General features: G+C 41.5%; 1 protein-coding gene and 1 long non-coding RNA gene across 3 annotated transcripts in view; one reads left to right on the top strand and one right to left on the bottom strand.

The window, feature by feature from the left end:
- Positions 1–15,115, bottom strand: part of Nsmaf (neutral sphingomyelinase activation associated factor) — a 59,948-nt gene extending 44,833 nt beyond the window's left edge. For both annotated transcript variants that reach the window (XR_010050593.1, XM_063258465.1), the window contains exon 1: positions 14,728–15,115. Coding sequence is in view for 1 of the 2 variants with exons in the window: in XM_063258465.1 (XP_063114535.1) it covers positions 14,728–14,786 (59 nt within the window). In the remaining variant the exon portion in view is untranslated. The remainder of the gene's footprint in view (positions 1–14,727) is intronic.
- Positions 15,116–15,121: 6 nt separating this feature from the next.
- Positions 15,122–17,950, top strand: LOC106026382 (uncharacterized). The gene is made up of 2 exons (XR_001200005.2): positions 15,122–15,762; positions 17,581–17,950. It is a non-coding gene; the product is annotated as an uncharacterized LOC106026382 (long non-coding RNA).
- The last annotated feature ends 6,034 nt before the right edge of the window (positions 17,951–23,984 follow it).

The raw sequence follows: 23,984 nt of genomic DNA, 5'->3' as shown, positions 1-23,984 counted from the left end.
CAGCAGACTTCTCAGCACAAACCATCAAATCACGAAGAGCGTGGGGGAAAATAATTCAAGCTTTGAAAAACAATAACCTCCAGCCAAGACTGGTATATCCTGCACAACTGTCCCTAGAAATTGATGGAAAAACAAGGTGCTTCCAGGATAAAGAGGAACTAGGGGAATGTGCAAACACCAATTCAACTCTACAGAGAATACTGCAGGATATTCTAAAAAAGGAAAATACCAAGATTCCAGAAATAGTGGCAGAGAGGCCACAATGAATGGAGCAGAAAGCAAAATGAAGAAGACAAACTGACAACAAACGACAGAAAAAGAGCTCAACAGAAATGAGGCAGAGAAGATCAGATGGTAGGAACAGCTATTTTGGAGAAAACAAGACATCAAAATAGCTAGTGCTGATTTAGTATCATCTTGTTTTGAAGTCCCATCAAACTTTTATTCTTCTGCCTCCATTTGTCTTAAAAGGTTATATCTTACTGGATTTTATTATATATGATAATATAAGCAAAAACTTTTATAGACAAGGAGATTATACAGAAACCATTGTTCATTTTCTGTTAACTGGTTCTAAATTCCCTGTAATAATGTCATTCTCTTGAATGGGTTTATAGTGTCTCGATATTTAGGTGTTACAGTATATGAAGTTATACTCAAAGATTTCAAGGAAAGAGACTCTGTGGTCAGGATATCTTGTGTTGAAACATTATTTTGCTTAAATGGTTATGTTTTGACCTGCGCTGTTCTGTTGTTATGCCCTCTCTTATCTCAATCCCCTCCTTTTTAAAAATTATTTACTTTTTTATTTTTATCTTTTTAATTAAGGGAAAAATAAATAAAAAAATAGCAGGATACATTATGGTAACCTAGTTTGATTTCCTATTAACTTGATTTGAAATCCTGTATTGCCCTCACCATCTTGTTTTGACTGATTTCCCCTATTCTGCTTTGCTTGATAGTACCAAGTTCGAAAGTATAGGCAACAACTGTGAAGACAATAATATTCATTATGACGCCCATTCTGGTTGACTATTATCTTCTTTTAAAGTCCTGTAATGTCTCCAATGCTTTGGTTTTATTCTTTACTGTTTTGTTCAATTTTATTATAACTGGCAATTCTTCTTAAAATAGCAAGAGGCAGTATGGTAACCATTGTTGATCACCTTGTATTTTGTTTTTACATTATCTATTATGTCCATCCTTTTGATTTGACTCTGTTCTGACATGTCGCATTTGGTTTTACTCTCTTCAAAAAAAAGTAATAAGAACTGTGGGAGTAATAAAACCCAAAATGTGTAATTGTCATTGTACAAAAGAAAAGAAAAGAAAGTGCTCTAAAAGGTATAACTGCATATATGTTTGAGTGTATAAGATAGATAACCATATTAACTGAGTGTTTTTTGGATCATTGAAGAAAACTGTTTGCACTCTCACTGTTTGAAATTCCACTTTATATGCTTTAATTTTGTAACTTGAACAACTATTTCTAAGATGAGAATATGTAATCTATTAACTAGTGATTTCTTACTGTTTATTTTTTAAATTTTGTATTACCTGTACCCTTTTTCTGTTTTTTTTTTCTCCTTAAATAAAAAAAAAAATATATAGGAGTTTGCCAGGCATGGTGGTACATACCATGGTGGTACATCCCAGCACTTTGGAGGCTGAGGCAGGAGAACTGCCCTGAGCTGGGCTACATACTGAGTTCAAGGCCAGCCTGGGCTACATAGCAAGATAAAAGCAAAACAAAAACAAATAACAACAGAAACAAACAAACACACCCCACACACACATATATATGAGTGAATGACTGGAAATGGATCTGGAAGTTCCAGTATGTCAGGAAGATACATTAAATGTAGGGATTTCATATACTGGCTTTTTTGCTTTTGTTTTTGTTACCAAGAATCAAACTCACAACCTCACGCTTGCAAGGCAGGCGCTTCTGTCAATGAGAGCAGTCCCAGCCTTCCCCTGTTCTGAGGCAGGGTCCCCCTGTGTACTTTAGGGTGTCCTGAACTGTGGCAATCCCTTGCTCCAGTCCCTGAAGTGCTGGGATGACAGCCATGCGCCCCTATACCAGCTAAATTCTGCATGTTTATTTTGCTTCCTTCCTAAACAGCACTGACATACGAATAAAAGTGTCTTTAAATTGTAAATCCCAAAGACCAAAGCAACCTGGACAAACATCAAAGCAAGGAAGAGGTGTAGACAAATCTTTGGACGGTGGGAAGGAGACAGAGGGAATGCACAGAGCTGAGACATGAGTGTCAGATGTCTTAGAGGAGGGAGAAGCCATTCAGGAGAAAACCAGCTCAAACCCAGGGCACCTACAAAGTCTAGAAATGGCTGGCATCAGGTACCAAAATGGCCCTAAAACACGAAATGACAGCCCAAGGTCAGCAGCCTCTGACACGAAAGGTCAGAAGACTATAATAAATATCCTTCAGAAGAAAATTATATACATAACAGACGAAGAGACTACTCATTAGAACAAAAAACCTGACCTACAGAGTAATGACTCATAAAAAATTAAAATTAATGATGGCAAGAACCATTTTTATCACCCTAATAGGTAGCTTTTATTGACATGTCCTCCATTTTTTAATTCATGAGCAAGTGTTAGTCATGTTAGGCTCAATACCCAGTACCATAAAAAAAAGGAGAAAAACAGAAAGAATTACTCATAGGTTAAACTGCCAGAACACACTATAAAATGCTCACTATTTAATCTGAATTTCAATAATTACAAAACTTAGGGCTGCTAAGAATAGTCCTCTGATGCATTATCTCATTTCCAGGAAGGTGAAAATCAGGAAGACACCAAGCCTGACCCCTTGTACGCAACCTCTGTCTGAGAGACTAAAACCCCCTTTCTTGAGTTGAGCTGTGCGAGCCTCCTTTCTTTAGCTGACTGCCCTACCCACTCCTGCTTTCCCTCTACAGAAGGAAAATAAATGTTCTTCAATGAGAAAATGTCATAATTTAATGGCTGTGAAGCATAAAATCAGTAACAACAAAAATATACTCGTATCAATGTGAATTCAAGTCATCATTTTGGTAAATAAATTAATTATAGCTTCATTAATTTATCAGTATGTGCATTCTGCAAGAAATGTACATCACACAGAGGGACATAAATAAATTATACTGCTAGCATTCTTCAGAAAATCAAATGCAGATTTCAGAATAACTGATTTGAAAGCAAAAAGCAATGTATATACCATTGTTACTCCCTAATTGTTGTGTTTTGAAGTTATTTTATTTTTTTTCTCTTTAAAATTAAAAAAATTAGGGGGCTGAGGATTTAGCTCAGCGGCATAAGTACCTGCCTTGCAAGCAGGCGGTCGTGAGTTCGATCCCCGGTACCAATAAAAAGGAAAAAAGACAAAAAAAAATAAATAAATAAAAATAAAAAAATTAAATTTTAAAAATCATACTGCTCACAATGAATTAAAGAACTTTTCTGACTGTTTTTCTTTTAAGTATAAAGTTCAGTTATAGCTGCTTTAAAACTTTTTTCTACATAAAATTATTATATTAAATTTTGTGAGTTTTACAAACTATTATATGGAGTAAAAGAGTCTTTAAAATATTAAAATCCATTTTTCAATTTTACAGTTTCACCCATCAGTATTATAATGGGCTATAAATTCTTCAGGAAGCCACTGGCCCTGAGCCTACATAGTCCTAATTTAATCAATCTTTACAAAAGGGTGTGGTTCACTTCTTTAGCACAAATGTATTCACTGAACAAGTCAACTTCACTAAAAAGATGTTATCCTCTCTTTATGTCCCTGGATCTCAAAGTGCATTTCTGCGCCTAATTAAGATAACAACATGAAGACAGCTCTACTCCGGCACCCCTCAGGGAAACTCAGTCACAGCCACTCAAAATTACCCAACATTCTGCAATAGGGTAGAGCCATAGACTTTACTAGGCAATGTTGCCTCTGTGCTGTAGACATAAAGAAGGTTTTGGGGCATCAGGAAGAAGATGACGGTCTGTGATGGCCAGTGAAGAGCACAGGGCCATGAGGCGGGGCAGTGCCCAGCAGTATCCCGCATCTGAGGTCTCTCAACACCCCAACCACCTGAGGCTGGTTAGCCAAACTGGACTTTCTTTTCCCTAACATCCTCCGAAAATGGCTTCTTAAATGGGAAGCAATTAAAAATCCTGTGAGCACCCCTGCCCCTGGAAATGCCCATCCAGTAACACAGGTTGACAGTGATCTTTGAAGACAACTGAAGCCCAGAGTCAGTGTGATACAGTTCAACAGTCACCGAAGCATCACACATGACATTCTCCTGTCAAAAGATCGGTCAACAAGAGAAAAGCGTAACAGGTTTATTTAATCAAAGTTTCACGTCACACAGAAGCTTACGAACAGAGATACAAAGAGAGAAAATTACTGTTAAATTTAGGTTTGATGGAAAATGGACAGCATGCTGACACGGGACTGGACAGACGGTGACTGGGTGGGGGAACTGGCAAGCACCCCTCCCCCCCGCAGGGTAAGGCCCCCTGCCCAGCGGTACAGGCAGAACAAGAGGAAGAAGGGAAGGAGACCTTCCTGGGTGGTGTAGCTCTCCTGGGGAAAGGGGTTCTACCAGAAGAATAATCCTGGTTTTCATGACTCATTTTGGGGCCAAAAAGGCCCAACAGAAAAGGGTAGGGAAAGGTCAGAGGCTTTGCTTCAGATGCTGCTAGCTTCTTAAAACTCCATGGCGAGTGTCATAATTTGGGACGTCATTCTCTGAGCCCCTACAGTCACTCAAACATCATGCAAACCAACCATGCAATATTAACTTCTCCTTTCTTAGTTCTGGAACCAAGATACCACAAAACACACCTCACCCTCTGCCCAAGTTCAGACGCCTAAATCTACTGCATCTTCCGGGACCGGTCAGACCTCTTGGCACAGTGATCATAGTAACGCACTGTAACTTCATCCTAGGTTTACGCAGGCCACTGGTGACAGCTTCCTCCTCTATGGCTCCTAATCTCCTCCGAGTTAGCACTAAACACATGTGAGCGCCTGTGTTCCTTGGTAAGCTCCCAAAGCCGAGCATGGACACAGTGTTGCTGTTCACACTCAGACTCTCCCAGGGCTTTACGGCAGGCAGCGAAACGCTGCCACCCTCTGCACCCTCACACGTCATAGGAAGTGTGCCCTGTTCCTTTCAGTCTGGTGTCCAGTGCCATGAGCAAAGTATATACCAAGAGGTACTTTCTCGGCTATAAATCTCCGTTGCACAACCAAGAGAGGCCCTAGGCAGCCACTGAGTACTTCCTCTTTTCAAACTCAACTTTAGAAGATTGTTTCTGTTTTTTAAAGCCTCCACTCTCATGAGCTTTAATCCTTTAAGCTACTTGTATGTGATGTTTTTGTTCATATTTTAAAAATCATAAGCTCAGAGGAATTTATTTGCTTGCTTGATCTGTAATTCTTCAGAAAACTAATTTGGATTGAGTATTCTGTATTATATTTTTGAGTTCACAAACTGCCTAGGTCAGGATGTTTTCTAGAACTGTTGAGTAACAATACAGGCCTTTCTTTTCCTTGAAACTTTCAATATCTTCTTTCTTAAAAATCTAGGTCCTGGAGATGGCAGAACTCTCAATCTGCCCAAGCTTTGACAGTAAGTAACCTGGTATGACAGCATTATAGGAGTTTCTTCTTCTCTCTTTAATGTTCAAAATTAAGCTAGGTGTAACCCCAGCCCTTGGGAGGGTGAGGCAGGAGGACCACCCCGAGTTCAAAGCCAGCCTGGGTTACATGGTGAGTTCATGGCCCGGGAGGCCTACATAGCGAGACCCTTTCTCAAAAACAGTAAGAAAAACCAGAATTAAGTAGACCTCCCCAGCTTTGTGCACTGGGATAAACTGAAACTTCAGCAGGGCAACGGCCTGTAGTTAGTAAGGTCTCACTCAGCACTCCAGCAGGGTTAGCCCAGCCACTTCCTGCTTGCTGATCTGCACAGGTAAGCATCATCACTGTTGTTCGTCAAGCAAGAGGTGGTCCTGGAAGTAAGAGGGATGCACAGGCAGACGGGACAAACCAGCATGAGCAAACATGATGGTAGAGGTGACTGGGAAGGGACCCCAAACTTCATTACACCTTCACAGTAACACTGCTATGGTAGGAGGCAGCTGAGATGGTTAGAAACCTTACAGGCAGTCAAACAGGGCTGGGCCTAGAAGAAGCCGGAACGGAGGACCAGACGTCTGGTGACCTTTTAGGGGACACACACCTTTTGCAGTGGGTCAGATCTCGGGACAGAAGGAAAACAAATGCAACCACACTCTAAGTATAAAATTTAGGGATTAAGTATGGATCACCTTGAGAAGCCAAGAGTCACCACCCCAACCCCCTACAAAAGTCACTGATCCTTAAAACTGCTTGCTTGCTATTGGACTCACTTCCCCATTGGTCTCTGATTTGGTCAATTTTACCTGAACAGTTAATCTGATTGGTTGTCCCACCTTACTCCCACCTGCCTTGTAAGTTCCCAGTTTTCCACACTTAGGCTCCCCTCACCTCAGGGTTTTACTCTCTAAAAATTCCTAGAAAAGACAGAATCTTTGGCAACCCATTCGGGATTCCTTCTGTCTCTCTCTCTCAGACAGAAGCTTTCTTTCTCTCAGTAAGTATTTCTGCCCTTAACCTCCGCTGATCTTAAAATTCACTGTTCGATTTTAGAGAACACAAACTCGTACAAAAACACACAGCAGGTCAGGAATTTCACTCCTTTGTATCAATATCAACATAAACCAGGCTTCCACCATTTCAGAATCACTCTAAACTCAGATACCATTAACATAACCACTGGCCCTAGCCCAGCCAAGAGTCGCGATTTCCTGCCTTAGGAATACGGTGATGAAAATAAAAATAAAAAACAGACAAGGATAGCATTGCATCCATGGCTGGGAAGTTAACGTCTCTGGATCAGACCCCTCCACTCCCAGAGCAGCCACTATTTATTAGCTGTGTATAGTGACAGGTGGGGCTAGTAACAGAGTACAATTAGTAAGACTTAGACCCAAGAGGATGTGGATGATCCTGTGCTAAGAAGGATCTTGTCCTGGATATGATCCTAGGATAACTCAAGACAGTGAGGATGATCTTATGCTTGGAAGAGTCAATGGGAAATCTCAGATGGGGGGTACCAATAATCCCCCCTTTTTTCCCATAGGGAAATATGCAAAATTAACCATTGTAAATTTGCAGTCCTCAACATTAGCCATATCCCTCATTTTAAAAATAACACAGTAGACTGCAGGGGAAAGAGGCTGCACTTGAATCAGGGAACATTAGAGCTAGCCTTAGCTTGGCCAATACTCGGTTGTTGTACCTTAGTGTAATCACTTTACTTAGGCCTTAGAGTCTTCCACAAGGCTGACAGCAGACATAAACTAGATCACCTCAAAGGTCCTTTTTTTTTGGTACCAGGGATCAAACTCATGACCTTGTGCTCACCAGGCAGGTTCTTATGCAACTGAACTAAATCCCTAGCCCTAAGGGTCCCTTTTTAAACCAGCAGGAATCAGCAGGAATTTCACTTCAGATCCTTAGGGCAGTTCAAATGTCAAACAAACAAACAACCACAATAAAAAAAAAAAAAAAAAAAAAAAAAACCTTACTACATGTTCTTAAATTGCTACAAAGAAAAACCTAACAAATGTTTTCAAGTGCCTGGCTGAGGTGATGAACAAGTAGAAGAGACTCTTAGAATTGCAAAATAAATGTTATAGCAAGTCCAGCAAATCCGGAAGGCCTTGCTGCAGTGTTTTTCCCTGGGTGCTCTGCCTAACCCCTCCAGGACAGAGAACTTTGGTTTACTGTGTAAAAATGCAGAGGGAACACCACATTAAACCTCAGCACCAATGACAGGCTCCCTCTCCCAACCTAAGCAGAAATCAATGCAAACTTTCAGGAAAACATACTTTAAATCGGAGCCTGGAAGAGAATACTTCCTCAGGGAAAACTTTCAAGAAATCAGAGGCCATAATTAAAAAACATAAAGCACACGAGAAAATACAATTACTGATTAGGAATCAGAGACAACAAAATATTCAGTAAACCTGAAAAGCAAAAGTATCTTCTACTGTGCATCAGATTATTCCATAGGCATATTTAGAGAAATAAGATCCAGGCAGTTTATAAATATGAACCAAATAAAAACTATAAGTTTAAAAATAATTGACATTGGGCCAGGGATTTAGCTCAGCAGCATAAGCGCCTGCCTTGCAAGTACAAAGTTGAGTTCAATTCCCGGTACCAATTAAAAAAAAACTGGCATTAATTTAACTAATAGTTTAACAAATTAAGCAACTGAAGAGAAAAATCAGTAAACTGTAGGACGAGTTTCAATAACTGTGGTGATTCTGATTGCAAATCTGACTATAAAGAGTCTCCTAGACAGGAGATGAGTTCACAGCTGAGTGGGCCATCAGAAGGCAGGGCCTCCGTAGAGGAAACAGGTCTTAGGGACAGGACCGTGGGGCACAATCCATCCCTTTCCTCTCAGGTGCTCCCCCGGGCCTCTGCTTCCTAAAAGCTGAGAACTGCAGCCTCCTGCTGTGTTCTTTCCCTACAATGTTTCTGCCCTGGAGCCAGCAATACTTCTGAAACAGGACCAAAGTCCACCTCTCCTTAAAAGGTGAGTGTTGCAGGGACTTTGTCCCAGCAATGCAAAAGTGACTAACACAATAACCCACACACACAAAAAAAGAAAGTGATAAATACTATTGAGGCATCATGGGGCCAAGCAGTATTCAAACAAGCTTAGCTCCCTATGTTTCAAAACCTAGTTCAGCTTTAAGAAACTCAAACAGAATAGAAGAAGAAATCTGTACCAAGATTGTAGTACAAAGAGAAGACTTTAAAAGCAGCCAGAGTTGGTGTAGTGGCACAAATCTATAATCTCAGCACTCTGGGAGGCTGAGGCAGGAGAAATTTCAGAAAAATTCAAATTCAGAAATTTGAATCCAGCCAGAGCAACTCAGCTATTTAGGGAAACTCTAACTTTATTTTTTTTTTAAATCATTTTAAAGACCTTTCTTTTAGAACTTTTTTTTTCAAATCCATTTTATTTCAAAAAGAAAAAATTCAAATCTTATCAATCAGGGGGCAATACTGGTACACACATTGTACGTTGTTATTCCCAAACCATTCACCCAGAGCACAAGACATCCACATTCAATTGTCTGAATAACACCAGCACAAACCTTTCTCTTCAATGAATCCAGGGAAATCAGTAGTATAACTAACAACTGTTATTTTTATCTACATATATATACACACACAAGTTGTTTCTTTCTTGAAAACTGCACACTAGTGAGAAATATTTTTACACATATGTGCGTCTGATTTATTTCACTTAGGAGTTTGGTCTCAAGTTGCATCCATCTGAAACCCTAACTTAAAAAAAAAAAGCAGTCAGAGAAAAGACAGGTTACTTACAAAGAACAACTGGACTTGACCAATTCTGGTTTACTGCAGGCCACTCTACCAGAAAGAAGATGGCTTCCTGCAAAGCTCCATGGAACCCTGCCATGCCAGTCTATCCTGGTCAACCCCAGGAGCTGCCCATTGACCCAATCAAGCTGGGAGACTGATGCGCCTCCCTAGCACCAAGAATGGTCCAGTGAATTCTATCCCAAACCTGTGTCACAGTGCAGACTTGGCCCTCAGTCATGCAACGAGGAGTCCCAGGGCTGACCAGGACACTCCACAGCACAGGCCTATAGATACTGGCTCATGGGCATCTGGCAAAGTCTCAGCTTTACCTGGATCAGAAGTTAGCCCAGCCAGGTAGCTGCACGCTGCTCCAAAAGGGCACAAGGTACTGTTGGTGACCTTTTCACTGAGTGCCCTGAAGCACGCTGAGTGCCTCAGCAAGTCTGGCACCTGCTGCCTGCGTTGCTGCTGTCTTCTTCTTCTTTTTTTCTTTTTTTTTTGTCTTTTTCGTTTTTATCGGTACCAGGGATCGAACCCAGGACTGCACACTTGCAAGGAAGGCGCTTATGCCGCTGAGCTAAATCCCCAGCCCCACTGCTGTCTTCAAAATGCTGAAAGAATACTGCACCTAGCAAACGGATTTTGAAATAAGAGTAAAATGAGGACATGCTCAGGCAGACAAAAACAAAGGCAGTTTACTAGTCTTAGATCCCTTCAAAGGAATTCATAAAGAACATTCTTCAGGCAGGAAAACATTCTGCAGAGAAGCTCTGAAATGAAGGACTCCTGTACAAACACCATGGTAGACATGCATGTAAAGCTACACAATCCTTGACTAGGCAATCATAATGCTTAATACGGAGACTTAAAATAGAGGAGAAATTACTGGCACAGGCGTACAAACCCTCGGTTACACCTGGAAGACTGGGGTAGGAAGACTCCAAATTCAAGGCAGCCTATTGGATTTACAGACCACGCTTCAAAAAAAGAGCTGGAGATGAGGGAAGTAGATTAGGTTTAAAGCCCTGGATTCAATTTTGGGACTGGTTTGGGTGGACAATAACAGACTAAGATCTAAGGTGGAAAAATAGGAATTTAAGATTTTAAGGTGTCTTTTCACTGTCAGAAAGTAAAAAGAATGATCTTGGCTGTGTTAAAAATTTAAAGGTAAATGTTACACCAAGATGCACAAAAATTAAAATAATTGATTAAAAGATAATTAGCAAAAATAGTTAAAAAGGATAGTTATTAGGAGTATTGTGATTCTGTACTGAGCTCGTTACCCCAGTAACCAAGCACCAACCACAGTTACGGAACTGACGACATTGTTATGATGTTCTGTAGTGTCACCCTCCCAAGTAACCTATGTGCTATGTCAACCTTTGTTCCCCCTTGTAAGAGACAAATGATGTGTCAACCATTGTTCCCTTTATAAGAGACAAATGTTCCAAAGAGACAAATGTTCCTGGAATTGGCAGACCAAGGGCTATGAATTGGCTAACCACCCACTGTGAAATGCCTCTTACCTCAAGCAAAGGGGAACAAAGACCCACCTTGTTTCTGTTTCTCATCGCTATGTACTTAATGATCAATGAGCTAATCATAAATGAATTATAAAAGCCAGTCAAAATTCTAACTCAGTTGCACAGCTTTGCAAATTCTATCTGCACTGTGTTGCTGGGCCAGCTAAAATAAAAGCGCTTCTTTTAAAAAGACGTCTTGCCCCGTTTTTCAACATGAGGCCCTGTTTTTTGGGTGGGTTACACAGTAAGCACTGTAAAACAAACAGAAAATGTAATGAATGAAAGTGACTTGAATACAACATAAGATATGGGGAAAAAAATCCAATATAAAAGAACAAAATGAAAAAGCAGAAATGAATTCATTTGTGAATAATACTAGTTTGTTAAGACAAAAACTGTCAAGATAAAGTGTTAAAAAAAACTCAACAATAACCTGTTTATAAGAAACATACTCAAACCTTAAGGGCAAAAAAGTTAAAAAGACCAGAACATTCTATACAATGCAAAAATTTAACAAGAAGTCTGATATGTTAATATCATACAAAATAGAAAAAAATCATTTCTAAAAGTGGTCATATGTTAATAAAAGATTCACCTCACCAACACGCAACAATTTTAAACTGTTCATAAAATATAATTTCAAAGATAAACAGCATCACTGGGGACGTAGCTCAGGAAGCATGTACAAGTGTCTGTGTCAGATCTCCAGCACCACAAAAATAAAAAATAAATGAATAGATAAAAACACATAACAAAAAGGTAATTTTCAAAATCTATGAACTGTAAATTTTAAAACACACTTCTAAATAGCGGATAAAGGATGAAATCACAATGGTACTTACAAGAAACCAAGCAATGAATTCTTTAAGTGACCATTCCTTTTTTATATCACAGTTTAAAACATCAATCATATAGCTAATGTATTCAAAATTTAACTATGGGTAGATTCTTGTGCCTTCTCAATAATGGTCATTTAGGAAGAAGTTAATTTGAGATAATAAAGGAGTATGGTAAGTTAGTATATATTTTAGAGAAAGCCAATAAAAAATCTAAGTTAATCAAAATTTTCCCAAAATGTATTTCCTTTCCCATTACTTTTTTTAACATGAGAAAAATGAATCCTATTTCTGTAAGTTGGGCAGATTTCTTGCAGTGCATCAGCATTTCTGACCAGCTGAATGCAGATTCTTGCAATTCATCTCCTTTTTCAATACCTGGACTGTCTCACAAAGAGATACTAAGCCTAGGGTGATATACCTCAGAAATAACGATTGAGCAAGAGTATATGAAATCACTTAACACTTTTTAATAATACAGACTAAATTTAAATAGCATGTTGAATAAAAGGAATTTAATATCCATATAGCGAAAAGAGTTAGTTATACAAACCCATGGAATGTCTGAAGGAAAGCTAAATGCTAAGCAATACCTGTAGAACTGTTACTATAAGAGCTAGATGTGGTAGTGCACACCCATAATCCCAGCACTTGGGAGGCTGAGGCTGAGGCAGGAGGATCAGAGAATTCAAGGCCAGCCTGTGCTACACAGTTAAGTTCAAGGCCACTCTGAACTACATGGCAAGACCCTGTCTCAAAACACAGAACTCATTATATGTTAAAAAGACCAAACAAGTTTTAAAAAACTAACAGTTAGGCATCCAGCAAAGAATTTGGAATCTCTAATGTTTTAGTCTGAACAGACGCTCTACAAACCACAAGTAAGTAATTTTTTCTATAAATGACATCATAGATACAGAACTCTGACTCTCCCTTAGAAGAAACACGGCTCAATCTTCTAAATTTCTCTACCAGCCAAGATGAAAATAAACTGTAGTCTCCCACAACCAGAGGTGGACAAATAAAATTTAACAATTAGTCTGTGGTTTGTAAAATATCCACATCCACTAATCATTCGCTGACCACATCTGCCATTTCCAGCAACTGTAAGGAGTATGTCAACAGTCTTCAAAAAAGGTTTTTATTGCCTTCATCAACACCTGAACAGAACATTTTTAATAACTAGTAAAATCAACATAGTTTTAGCCAGGATACTGGTGCACTCAAGCTGAATGATCAACTGTCTTTCTGCTTTTAATACTAAAAACTACTAAAGTACCTATTCACAAACATTACCAGCAAATAGCACCATTGCACAGAACAGTTATTCAACTCAGTAGCCTAAGAGTGAGACTATCATGACTAGCAAATAAAAAGACAGGACACCGAGCTAAATCTGAATGAGATGGAACCCCGGGTGCTCTACCAGTGTGAGACAGAGCAGTCACCAAGCTGCCTAGGCTGTGCTGGAATTTGCCATCCTCCTTCCTCAACCTTCAGGGCAGCTGGATTACAGGGCACAAATGACTCTTAGGTCAGGGAACACGATGGTAATTCAAGTCTTTGAGTCTTCTAAATGTTAAGGTGGATGGTTACCTATTTAGCAGAGCACTCACAAGTCTTAAATGTTGGTACTGAACAAAGAAACACCCTTCAAAATCTTTACACAGACCCCCAAGTGCAGGAATTACAGGTGTGCACCACAGTGCCTTTATATTAAGCTTTACAGGTATTTCTCAGAATTAAGCTTTCCTTCAGGTATTCCATGGGTCTATAGCTAATTCTTTTGGTTATGCCAAAATTAAATTTCTTTTACTCATTTTTTTTATCAATTGGAACAGTCACTACAAATAGAGAGTGAGTTATTTCAGTTATGACTTCATTATTTAACAAATGACTGCTTCTGTGAATCAAACCTCATCACATCAAAAATAAAAAAGGTTTGCGGAAGCCACACTCAAGATATGCTTACTGTCTTCTTTACTAGAGAGTAAAGTGCAATTTCAGGCTGGAAAACTGCCCAGCCAACACTACAGATTGGAGAGGGCCAGCAGGACTCGGATGAAGGGGCTGAGTCAACACCTACAGAGGCTGGAAACTGACCTCAAATGAGTCTGCACCTGTCCTCCGCGGACAGTCTGTGCTTTGTTGGTACCCACAGGGTAGGTGGCATTAGGGCACCATAACTCCTCACAACCCAAACTGTTTATAAAATGACTTAGCCCTATTTCGTCTGGCGCAGGGACCTGACAATCCCTAAGTTGTTTCAGCCACCCAAAGTGCCAAAGTGAGCCCTCTTCCCCGTAGGACAGAAGGAGAAGCTCCAAATGGCACTGCTGTGGGCTCTTCTGCTTCTGCGGGCTCCTTACTGGGACAGCGAGGGACCATAACAGTCCCGCAAAGCCTTCCAGGGCAGCCGGGGCGCTGACCGGGTGCCGGCGGTGAGGCCCTGCCGGCCGCCCTGCCCCGGGCTCCGCAGCTCAGGGCGCGGGTCCCGTCAGAGGAAGCCGGCGTGGAGGCGCAGGCTGTGGGGCGTCTGCGAGCGCCCGGGTGGGGAGGCGCAGGCCGGCCGCGGCGGCGTCCGGTGACGGCGAGAGACACCGGGGTCCGCGCTCTTCCGGGAGAGCCGGGCCGGGAGCCGCGCCGCAGGCCGGGCCGGAGGACACCAGGCCCGCACCTGCGCCTGCACCCGGCGGGCTCCGACCCGCACCCCGCCCCGGAAAGGCCTTCGAGCCGGCCCGGGTTTCCGTACGCGGCCCCGACCCTGCTGCGCAGGCTTCCGCGGGCCCGCGCCCGGCCCCGCGCCGGCTCCCTGCTCACGTTGGCGGCGGCGCCCGCTCCCCGGCCCGGCCCGCCGCCCCGCCGCTGCCCACCTCGCCCTCGCCCTCACGGGACGCGCACCTCTCCTTGGAGTAGAGCTGCAGCTGCCGCTCCTGCCGCTTCTTCCGGATGAACGCCATGAGGGCGGCGCTGGAGGGCCGCCCGCGAGGGTTCAAGGCAGCTCGGGGCGGCGGACTCAGCGGCCGGCCGGGAGCGCGCTACCGCGGTGTGGCTGCCCGAGCGCGACCCGAACCCGACGCTGCGCCCGGGCCGCGGCGTCCCGGCCGCGCTACCGCAGCATCCCAGCGTGGGGACTCGGGCGGCGCAGTGACTCAGGCCCGGAGGAGGGCGCGGGCCCCACCTGGGGCTTTCCTGGGACCTGGGCCGGACCCGGAACGGCCGCGCACGCCGCAGGCCCGCGCCCAAGACCTTTGCAGAGCTGCGCTGGAATGTTTTACTCGGGTAATCCGGAGCTCGCCCGTGCAGCACCAATTTGCTAGCTGCTGGGACGCGAAATAATAGCGTTAGGGTCTTCAATCCCAAGTCTCAGTTGTTGAAATAAGTTCTTACGACTTTTAGCTTTTTATAGTAGGAGATACAACTTACATTACAAACAATTTACTTAAGGTGTACTATCTAGCGATTTTAAATATATTCACAGACACATGCAACTATCATCACTATTTAGAGCATTTTCATCAATTTAAAAAGAAATTGATATCTGTTAGCTATTACTGCCCCAAGCTGCCCATCTTCATACCCCAATCCCTAGCAAACTAAGGAACTTGCTGTCTCTTGAGAATTTGCCTAGTCCAGACTTCTGAGATAAACGTAACCACACAATATGTGTCTTCTGTGTCTGGCTTTTTCCTCTTAGTATGGCGCTTTCAAGGTTGATCTGTGCTGCAGTGCGAATGGGGACTTTGTTCCTTTTTATTGCTGGAACTTACTCCACCGTATGAGTATACTACATTTAGTTCATATATTCATAAACTGAAGGATATGTCAGTTGTTTACACCTTTTGGGTATTAACAAAGCACATGCCTGCACTCCCAGCATTCAGGTGACTGAGGCCAGAGGATCACTGCAAGTTTGGAGCCAGCCTGGGCCACAAAGTGAGTTCAAGGGCAGTCTGAACTGTATAGTGAGACCCTGTTTCAAAAAAAACCAACAAAAATTTTTTAAAAGCTACTGTACACATTAAAGGTACTAGTTTTTGTATGGATGTATGCTTTCATTTCTGTTGAGCAGAACTGATATCTAGGACTGAAATTACTGGGTCATGTGGTAACTATGCCTCTAAAGCTGGGAGAAATTGCAAGCTGTTTTCCAGAGTGGCTGCATCATTCAGTACTCCTTTATAGCAATGTAAAGAGGTTCCAGTTTCTCCATGTTTTCGCCAGTCTGTTTGGTTTGGCTTGGTTTGTTTTTCTGAGACAGGGCCTTGCTGTGTAACCTAATCTAGCCTAAAACTCGTGATTTTGCCTCAGCCTCCGGAGTGCTAATACTGGCCTGGTCCACTGCCAATACATGTTTTATCTGACTTTTTTTTATTAGAGCCACCCTAATGTTATGACATGTTTTATAGTGTTTATGACTTTTTAACATACCCGGAGATTGAAACTGTGATTGTTTACTTTTGAGGGCTTCTTGAATAACAAGTTTCTAAATTGCATGTATGCTAAAACACACCTCATATTGTTTTAAGGGCCAGGTTCTACAGAATTATATACATTTTTCAAGCTTCAAGATTAATGTGCATCTCAGCTCCGTCTAGTAAGGGGCAAGACTCAAGGAGAGCTGGGCAAAACAAGAATGAAATCTTGGACTGGGTTTTTTGAATTGGATCTTTGGCAAAACAAAATGAAATACACAGAATGAATAATGCTAAAAATTTTTGGAACGAACGGCGGTGCCTAGGTACCCTGTGACATGGAATACTTTCCATGTTTCCAAATGCTGCGCAGAACCTATAACTGGTAAGCATATATCAGAGACAATGGCTCGGCACTCCTGTTGGAAATTGTGATCTTGTGGGGTAGCCAATATACAAGTACTTGTGCAGGTACAGGATGAAATAAGATTTTTAAAATTTTGCTAAGAAATATCATGTGACAAATTTCTATATGAGAACTATGATGATAGATGCTATGAATTCAGAGGAGAAAAATTAATTTGGCTGGAATAAGGCAAGAAAGAAAACAAACCAAAATTTAAGTTTTCGTGTTTTGATTAAAAATTAAGAAAGATATGATCCCAGTAGGAGGAGAGTGACAAAGAATCACTCCCAGAGCAAACTGTGGCCAAAGACCCTATGAGCCCTCTTAACTAGGCCTTGATTTGGGCCTGTAAAAACTGCAGGAGTCCAGCACAAGTGATTTGATCCATGCCTCCCCCTGCATGAGTCTTAAGCACTGGCATGGTTTCTAATAGCTCCCTAAAATGACACGAACCTCCTTAAAGGTCCCCAAAAGGATTTACTATTCATTCCATTCTACATCTGACATAGGCCTATTGCATCCTTTTCTCAGAAGATTTGCTTCATGAATCATTCCTTTGTCCCTTTGAGGCACTCGTGATGATGTGTTCCCCTGCAACTCAGAAGGATCTTTTCCAAGGACTTGAGAGCCATTGTTTGAAATGTACTTATCAGGAAGTAAAGGGCCTCTGACCGCAGTCTCTGTGGAAAGATAGAATCCCAAATTTGGTAACTGGCAGTGAGCAGACACAGCTGCCAGTCTCTTTACCCTGAGCAGCCCTTTGTAGTCTCTCACTTCCTTGACTGCCCTGAGCCTTCCATTGCCCCTTCCCTTCTCTGTTGTCCCTTCAGTATGTCCAGGTTTGCACAAGTCAAAGCTGAATTCAGTTCATGCTGACCCCTCTTTTCTCTTACAGCAGTATGTTACTGATTAAAACTGTGCTTACCGCTTTAGGAACTGTCTGGTTTTATTTATCTCTGAGAAGAAAAAGGGGAAGAAACATATTCAGAAAAAGATTTCCTTGAACAGTAGCTCAGAAGAAAGATGCGAGATGATGAAACAGAGAGATCATGATGGACTTTTAGAACGAAGCCATTTCTTCAGCTTCTTCATGCTGAGATCAAAATTGCCACCTCCAAGCCTGAAACTTCAACTGAACTAGACTTTCAACATTTCTCTGGATCCTCTGGTGGGGTTTGGCTAAATCTACACATGCATGTTTCCTGGCTATGTTGTATGCATCTGATAAATTGAAGAACTCCTGTGTATGGTCTTGCTGCCCTTTCAATTTGGCCCAATTGTCAATAAACCCATTTTCCCCTCATTTTTATGGGCTTTCTAGTACTCTTGATGGCAGGCAGGGGTGAGAAGCCGGATAGTCAGGGCCCAGATTCTGGTCTCTTGCTGGTTTCCTGCAACAAGGCTTCGGCTCTAACAGGGCTTGTGATTGTGAAGCTTCAAGGAGAATGGAGATTGGTGCTCCTTCATCCTCCATCGTGGAATCCCCTCCACCGCATCTGCCCTCTTAGGTTCTGTTTTGGGTCTTGCCAGCTGAAAGTGTAATTGCTCCTATCAAAGCCCAATCACTCTTTTCTTCCCAACAATTTAGCTTTCGTAATGATCCTCTCTCTTCCCTGGAGCATTCTTTTGCTTTAACTGTTCTACGTCACAAATCATTCTCATTGAATAGGAATGTTTTCAAAAAGCTTTCCGTTCCTCCTACATTTCCTTCAGGATTCTCATTCTCTGCAGAACTTCCTAAAAACATCTGTGTACATGTGTAATCCTTCCTCTCTGCATTATCTTCACTTCCACTTTCGAGGCTCACTGAATGGTTCCCGCAAATCACTGCACTGGAGTCTTTTCTTTCGCTTCATCGTTTCTAACCTTCAACAGAGCCCCGTATAGTTGACATGGCATTGATTGCACCTCCCTCCCGGAGAATAATGTCCCCCAGCACTTCCAACTTTCCACAAGCTCTTTGCTTTTTCTCCTTATTTGTTTCTTATCCTGTAGTGACCTTAGTTGGCATCTCTCCAGCTTCTTTTTTTTTTTTTTTGTCTTTTTTGGTGATGGGGTCTTGCTTTGTATTTCAGGCCGGCCCTGAACTTGTGGGATGCTCCTACATCAGCCTCTCTAGTGTTGGGATCACAGGCTTGTGCCACCACACTCAATCCTGCTTAACCTCTTAATGTTGATTCTATACTCATTGTCCAGATAATTTCAGCCAGCATCATGACAGAGGGGAAAACTTCTGATATTTTCATTTGCATTGCCTCGAGATAAGTATCGCATCAACTTCATCCCTGGTAAACTCTTCTGTTTGGGGATTACGGGTGTGTGTGTGTGTGTGTAAATTAAATCCAGTAGTTACTTTACAAGGTTTTATCATGCACCTACCAAGGCAGACATGAGGAAAGCTATAAGAATTTACAGCAAAGTAAAAGAATTCAGAGACTGGGTGAGAAATAAGGTTGCTGTGTATGTCCTTTAGGTAACAGAAATTTCACAGACTGTCTTTCATTCAATAGGTGAAATGAAGGCTTAAAACAATCTTTTTTTTCCAATTTTTTTTAATTTAAAGAAAGAAAAGAAAATTAAAGAGAAAACAAAAGAGAAAAAAGTAGAATAATACAGAATTTTTAAAATTAACATCATAAAATCAGTAGTTGATACATTACATATTGTCATCTTACCAATAGTTGTTAAAGTTAAAAAATCAAAGCATAAATAGTGGCTAGGCACTCAAGCATTAACAGTACAAACCCTTCTGTCCAATGATCTAACATAAATTTAGTAATTCAGTCATCTATCTTACGCACTACACATACTGTTATATCCTTTAGAACACTTTCCTTCTCTTTCACTTCTACAATATCTATTATACATTTTGGATCCCATTATTCTATCAGTTCTCATTATTTTTTACACTAGAGAGACAATGTGATATTTATTAATGTGAGTCTTGTTTATCTCACTTATGAGGACATTCTCAAGTTGTCTCCATTGACCTATAAAGGCTTCAAGATCATCCTTTTTATAGCTGAATAGTATTCCATTGTATAAAAATCCCACATCTTTTTCACCCACTCTACAGATGGGCATTTTGGTTGTTTTCAAGTTTCAGCTATCACAAATCATGCTGCTATGAACATAGGTGCACATATATCACTGTGACATGACCTTTTCAATTTTTCTGGGAAAATACCCAGGAGAGGAATAGCTGAATTAAATGGAACTTCCAATCCTAGTCTTCTGAGAAATCTCCATACTGATTTCCATTGTGGCTGTACCAGTCTACACTCCCACCAACAGTGAAAAAAAGTGTTCCTTTTTCCCCACAGCCTTGCCAACATTTGTTACCTGTTGCTTTCTTGATGGCAGCTATTCTTTCTGTGGTGAGATGAAATCTCAATGCTGTTTTAATTTTCATTTCTTGAATGACCAGTAATGGTAAACATTTCTTTATATATTTATTTGCTGTTTGTATATCTTCATCTGAGAACTGGGTGTTCATCTCTTTGAAGAGAGTCTTTGAATTTGGGGAGGCTTGATGTTTTTCAGTTCTTTATATGTTCTAGATATAAGTCCTTTGTCTGAGGGATTGTTGGCTAGAATTTTTTCCCAGTCTGTGGGTTTTCTTTTCATTTTATTGGTGATTTCTTTTGAAGTGCAAAAACTTTTTAGTAATATGAGATCCCAGTTGTTGATTCTTTGAAGTATTTCCTGTGCAGTTTGCATTTTATTCATGAATTCTCTGCCTACCCCTGTGTCTCCAAGATTTTTACCTACCTCTAGTAGATTTAGTGTTTCTGTTTTTCTCTCTCCGTGAGAAAGAAATTATGGAAATATCTTGGAAATTATGGAAATATGGGATATGTGAAATGCCTTTCACAATAGCATCTAAAAAATTGAAATACTTAGGAATCAACCTAACCAAGAGTGTAAAAGACTTATATGCTGAAAATTATACTACTCTAAAAAAAGGAGATTGAAGATATTAGAAAATGGAAGGATATTCCTTTTTCTTGGTTAGGAAGAACCAACATTGTGAAGATGGCCATACTCCCCAAACTAGTATACAGATTCAATGCAATCCCAATCAAAATACCATGAACATACCTTACAGGTCTAGAGAAAATATTCCTAAAATTCATCTGGAAACAGAAGAAACCTGGAATAGCAATGGTAATTCTGGGCAACAAGGGCAAGGCAGGAGGCATCTCAATTCCTGACTTTTGAAACTATACTATAGCGCCAGAGTGATAAAATCAGCATGGTACTGGCAAAGAAATAGACCTGAGGATCAGTGGAACACATTAGAAGATTCAAACACTGCTACAAAGACACTCAGCCACCTGATGTTTGACAAAGGGGCTAAACATGTTCATGAGAAGGATAGCCTCTTTAATAAATGGTGTTGGAAAAATTGGCTTTCCACATGCCAAAGACTAAAAATAGACCCATGCCTACTACCATACACTAAACTAAAAGCTTACCTTGCTTTTTCATGGCTGATAAGCAGTGTGAAGCAGTGTTACGGAGACAGGAAGCTAAGGCTTGGCTAAAACTGCCTGGGGAAGCAGGCATGACAAGATCCCAGGAACATATATGCAGAACAGTTCGCTGAAGCCTGCATGTAGACTTCTCATGAGAATTTGAGCAGGTTTTTGATAATATGACTCTACACATGACACCAGTGTGGGTCACATGTGAGGAGGCAGTTGCTGTGAATCACTCACTGCCGTGTCTCTTCATGGGAGCCCACCTTACATATTATGGTATCTTTTTATTTTTATTTTTATTGTTTCTCCTTTTTTTGTCCCTTTTTGCTTGGCTCACACTTGCTCTGCAGAATCCACTCCCTGCTGACCCTACTGATTTTTCTCTTACGTTTAATAAATGTGAAAGCTTGCCACCATTTATAATTGTTCTGTTGAATTCTTTGGGAGAGAGAGGACCTAGAATCACCTCTAAAAGGAGACTTCAGCACTCTAGAATTCAGGACCATAATTTGGCAAGCCAGCCAAGAGAAGAGGTAAGGCCCTGTGGGCACCTTATTTTTCCCTCTTTTTTCTCTCTCTTTCCTAGGCTGGGAACCTTTCTCTTGGCACTGAGTGTTGCTTCCTGCATATCTCAACATGTGGGGAAAGGAGATACATGGCCTCTATGTTTTTCTTCCAGCCATAAAAGACCTATAGGTCCATCCCAAGTTTATTTCCCATTTTCTTGGTTTTTCCATTTGCAGTCACTCGGCCAATATGAATTAAGTAGCCAGAGAGCCTGTTATTAAACCCTTTTGTCCCACTATTTCTGCTCTCCATGTATGTTAGGGACCACAAATTCACAATGGCTAATTTTTCATACTTTCCTAAGGGATGAATGGAGATTTGGAACTATCAGTATCATCCATGTGAGATTTCCTATGAATTCTTCAGGGATGGGCCAGCCTCTTCCACCCACTAGGGCTAAACCTAACACCACTAAATTAAAAACACTCCAGGGCACGATCCTTCTTAGCATAAGATCATTTCCACCCTCTTTAGTCATCCCAAGGTTATTCTTGCCCTTTGAGTCTTAGCCCTCTGAGTCTTTTGTCAATTTTGAATCTTCTGCTAACCCTGCCTATCACTGTACACACCCAAAAAACTGGCTGTTTTGGAGGTTGCTCTTTTGGTCCACCTGGAGGCATTGGCTTCCCAGTCACTCATCATGTATAACTAAATTTATGTCTGTTTCTTATTTTATCCTCTTGCTGTGCCCTTGATTCAGGCAACTGGGGATCTTGGACAGATCCAACATAATATCTTGCTACTCGTTTGAGAAATTAGCTTAGTCTCTGCCTTCCCCAGTTTACTGCTTTTGAGCTCAGAATCCCACCCGTGCTTTCCCCCTACATGTCCTTTCTTTCTCAGGGTGCTGTCTTAGTCTGGGTCACCATTTTGGTCATCACATGGCTTGGCCTTTCATGTTACTGAACACTATTTTGGGTCAGCTACTATCATGTTTCTTTACCATTTTTTTCTTTTTTTATCAGTTTGTTTAGGAGATAAACTTTTGATTTTAAATAACGTGGGCTTTCTCCTTCCTCTCTTTTAAGTTGGCCTAAATTTCTTGCTTCTTTCTTTCTTTTTTTTAATTTAAAGAGGGTAAAACTAAACATAACAAAACAGAACAAAGGGTCTTGAGACAAGAAGACAGTGACTTGTTAGGTAGCTGGGTGGAGAGCCTCTCTGGTAAAAACAGCTCAGACGCTGGAATTTGACAACATGGAAAGGGCCAGACGAGGGGAAAGGGATTTTCGCGACCCAGGAGCAAACTGAAGGAAAAAGAAAAATAGGAAGAGGAAGGAAAAATGCGGGTGGAGGGCTAGAGCTGGACATGCTCATTGAGACCCATCCCATGCTATGCTGGGAGCACCGTGGAGTCCCACGATTCAAGGTCACACTGAAGCCCTGGCCGCCAATAATGGGAGTTGGTGAGTCCTGGGCCCTTGGCGGGAGGACACGACACAGCATGAAGTGGAGCCAAGGTGGAGAGCTGCATTAATTCTCAGTGAGTGCTAGGAATTGGGTCCCACTGCAAGTGTGGCCAGCTGGAAGACATATTGGAGCTGGGCAGAGTCCGGCACCATGGTGGCTTAAGTCAGCCACCCCTGGCCCAGAGAGGACTGGTGGGACCTTCGTGGGCTGAGTCACACCCTGGTCAGGACCCAATAGCCAGGGGAAAAAACCCATCCTGTGACGTCCACAAAGCACAGCCTAAATTGCTGAAGGCACTTGCCGGTTGACTGGCTCAGAGGAGAGGTGCCAGCTCACAGCCCCTATGTGCACCTCAGATAACAGCAAACTGGAGAGAGCAGCAAAACCCCAGGCAGCATACTTCAGAAAAACCCTAAGCAATACAGACAGGGCCAGAGACCTCCACTATACACCTGTCTGAAAGAAACCAGAAATATGACAAGAGAAAAAGAATTTTTAAACCTCCAGTGGCTGACCCTGGGAAAATAAGTCCAGGAGACGTAAATGAAGAAGAGATCCAGGACAGCAATCATGCAATATTGGCCACAGCATCAGAAGACATAAAGAAATACCTTCATGACCTCATAGATGAACTTAAAACTGAAATTCTAACCCAAGTGAGGCAAGATATAAAAAGATTAATAAAAGAAATGCTAAGCCCCTCTCAAGAAAACACAGATGGAAGAATGGAGGAACCCAGAAAAGGAAGAGACACCTTTGATGAAGAATATAAACAAAACCTAGAATACATGAAACAGATTCAAAGAGGTTACCAGGAAATTAAAAATCCAGTGAAAGCTGGCAAAATGCCTTGACAGAAACTAAAGTTAGCCTTTC

Source organism: Cavia porcellus, unplaced genomic scaffold (assembly GCF_034190915.1).
Source record: "Cavia porcellus strain 051 isolate PalLab524CR breed Dunkin Hartley unplaced genomic scaffold, mCavPor4.1 scaffold_11, whole genome shotgun sequence".
NCBI classification, from domain to species: domain Eukaryota; kingdom Metazoa; phylum Chordata; class Mammalia; order Rodentia; family Caviidae; genus Cavia; species Cavia porcellus.
This window is presented reverse-complemented; position numbering and strand designations above follow the sequence as displayed.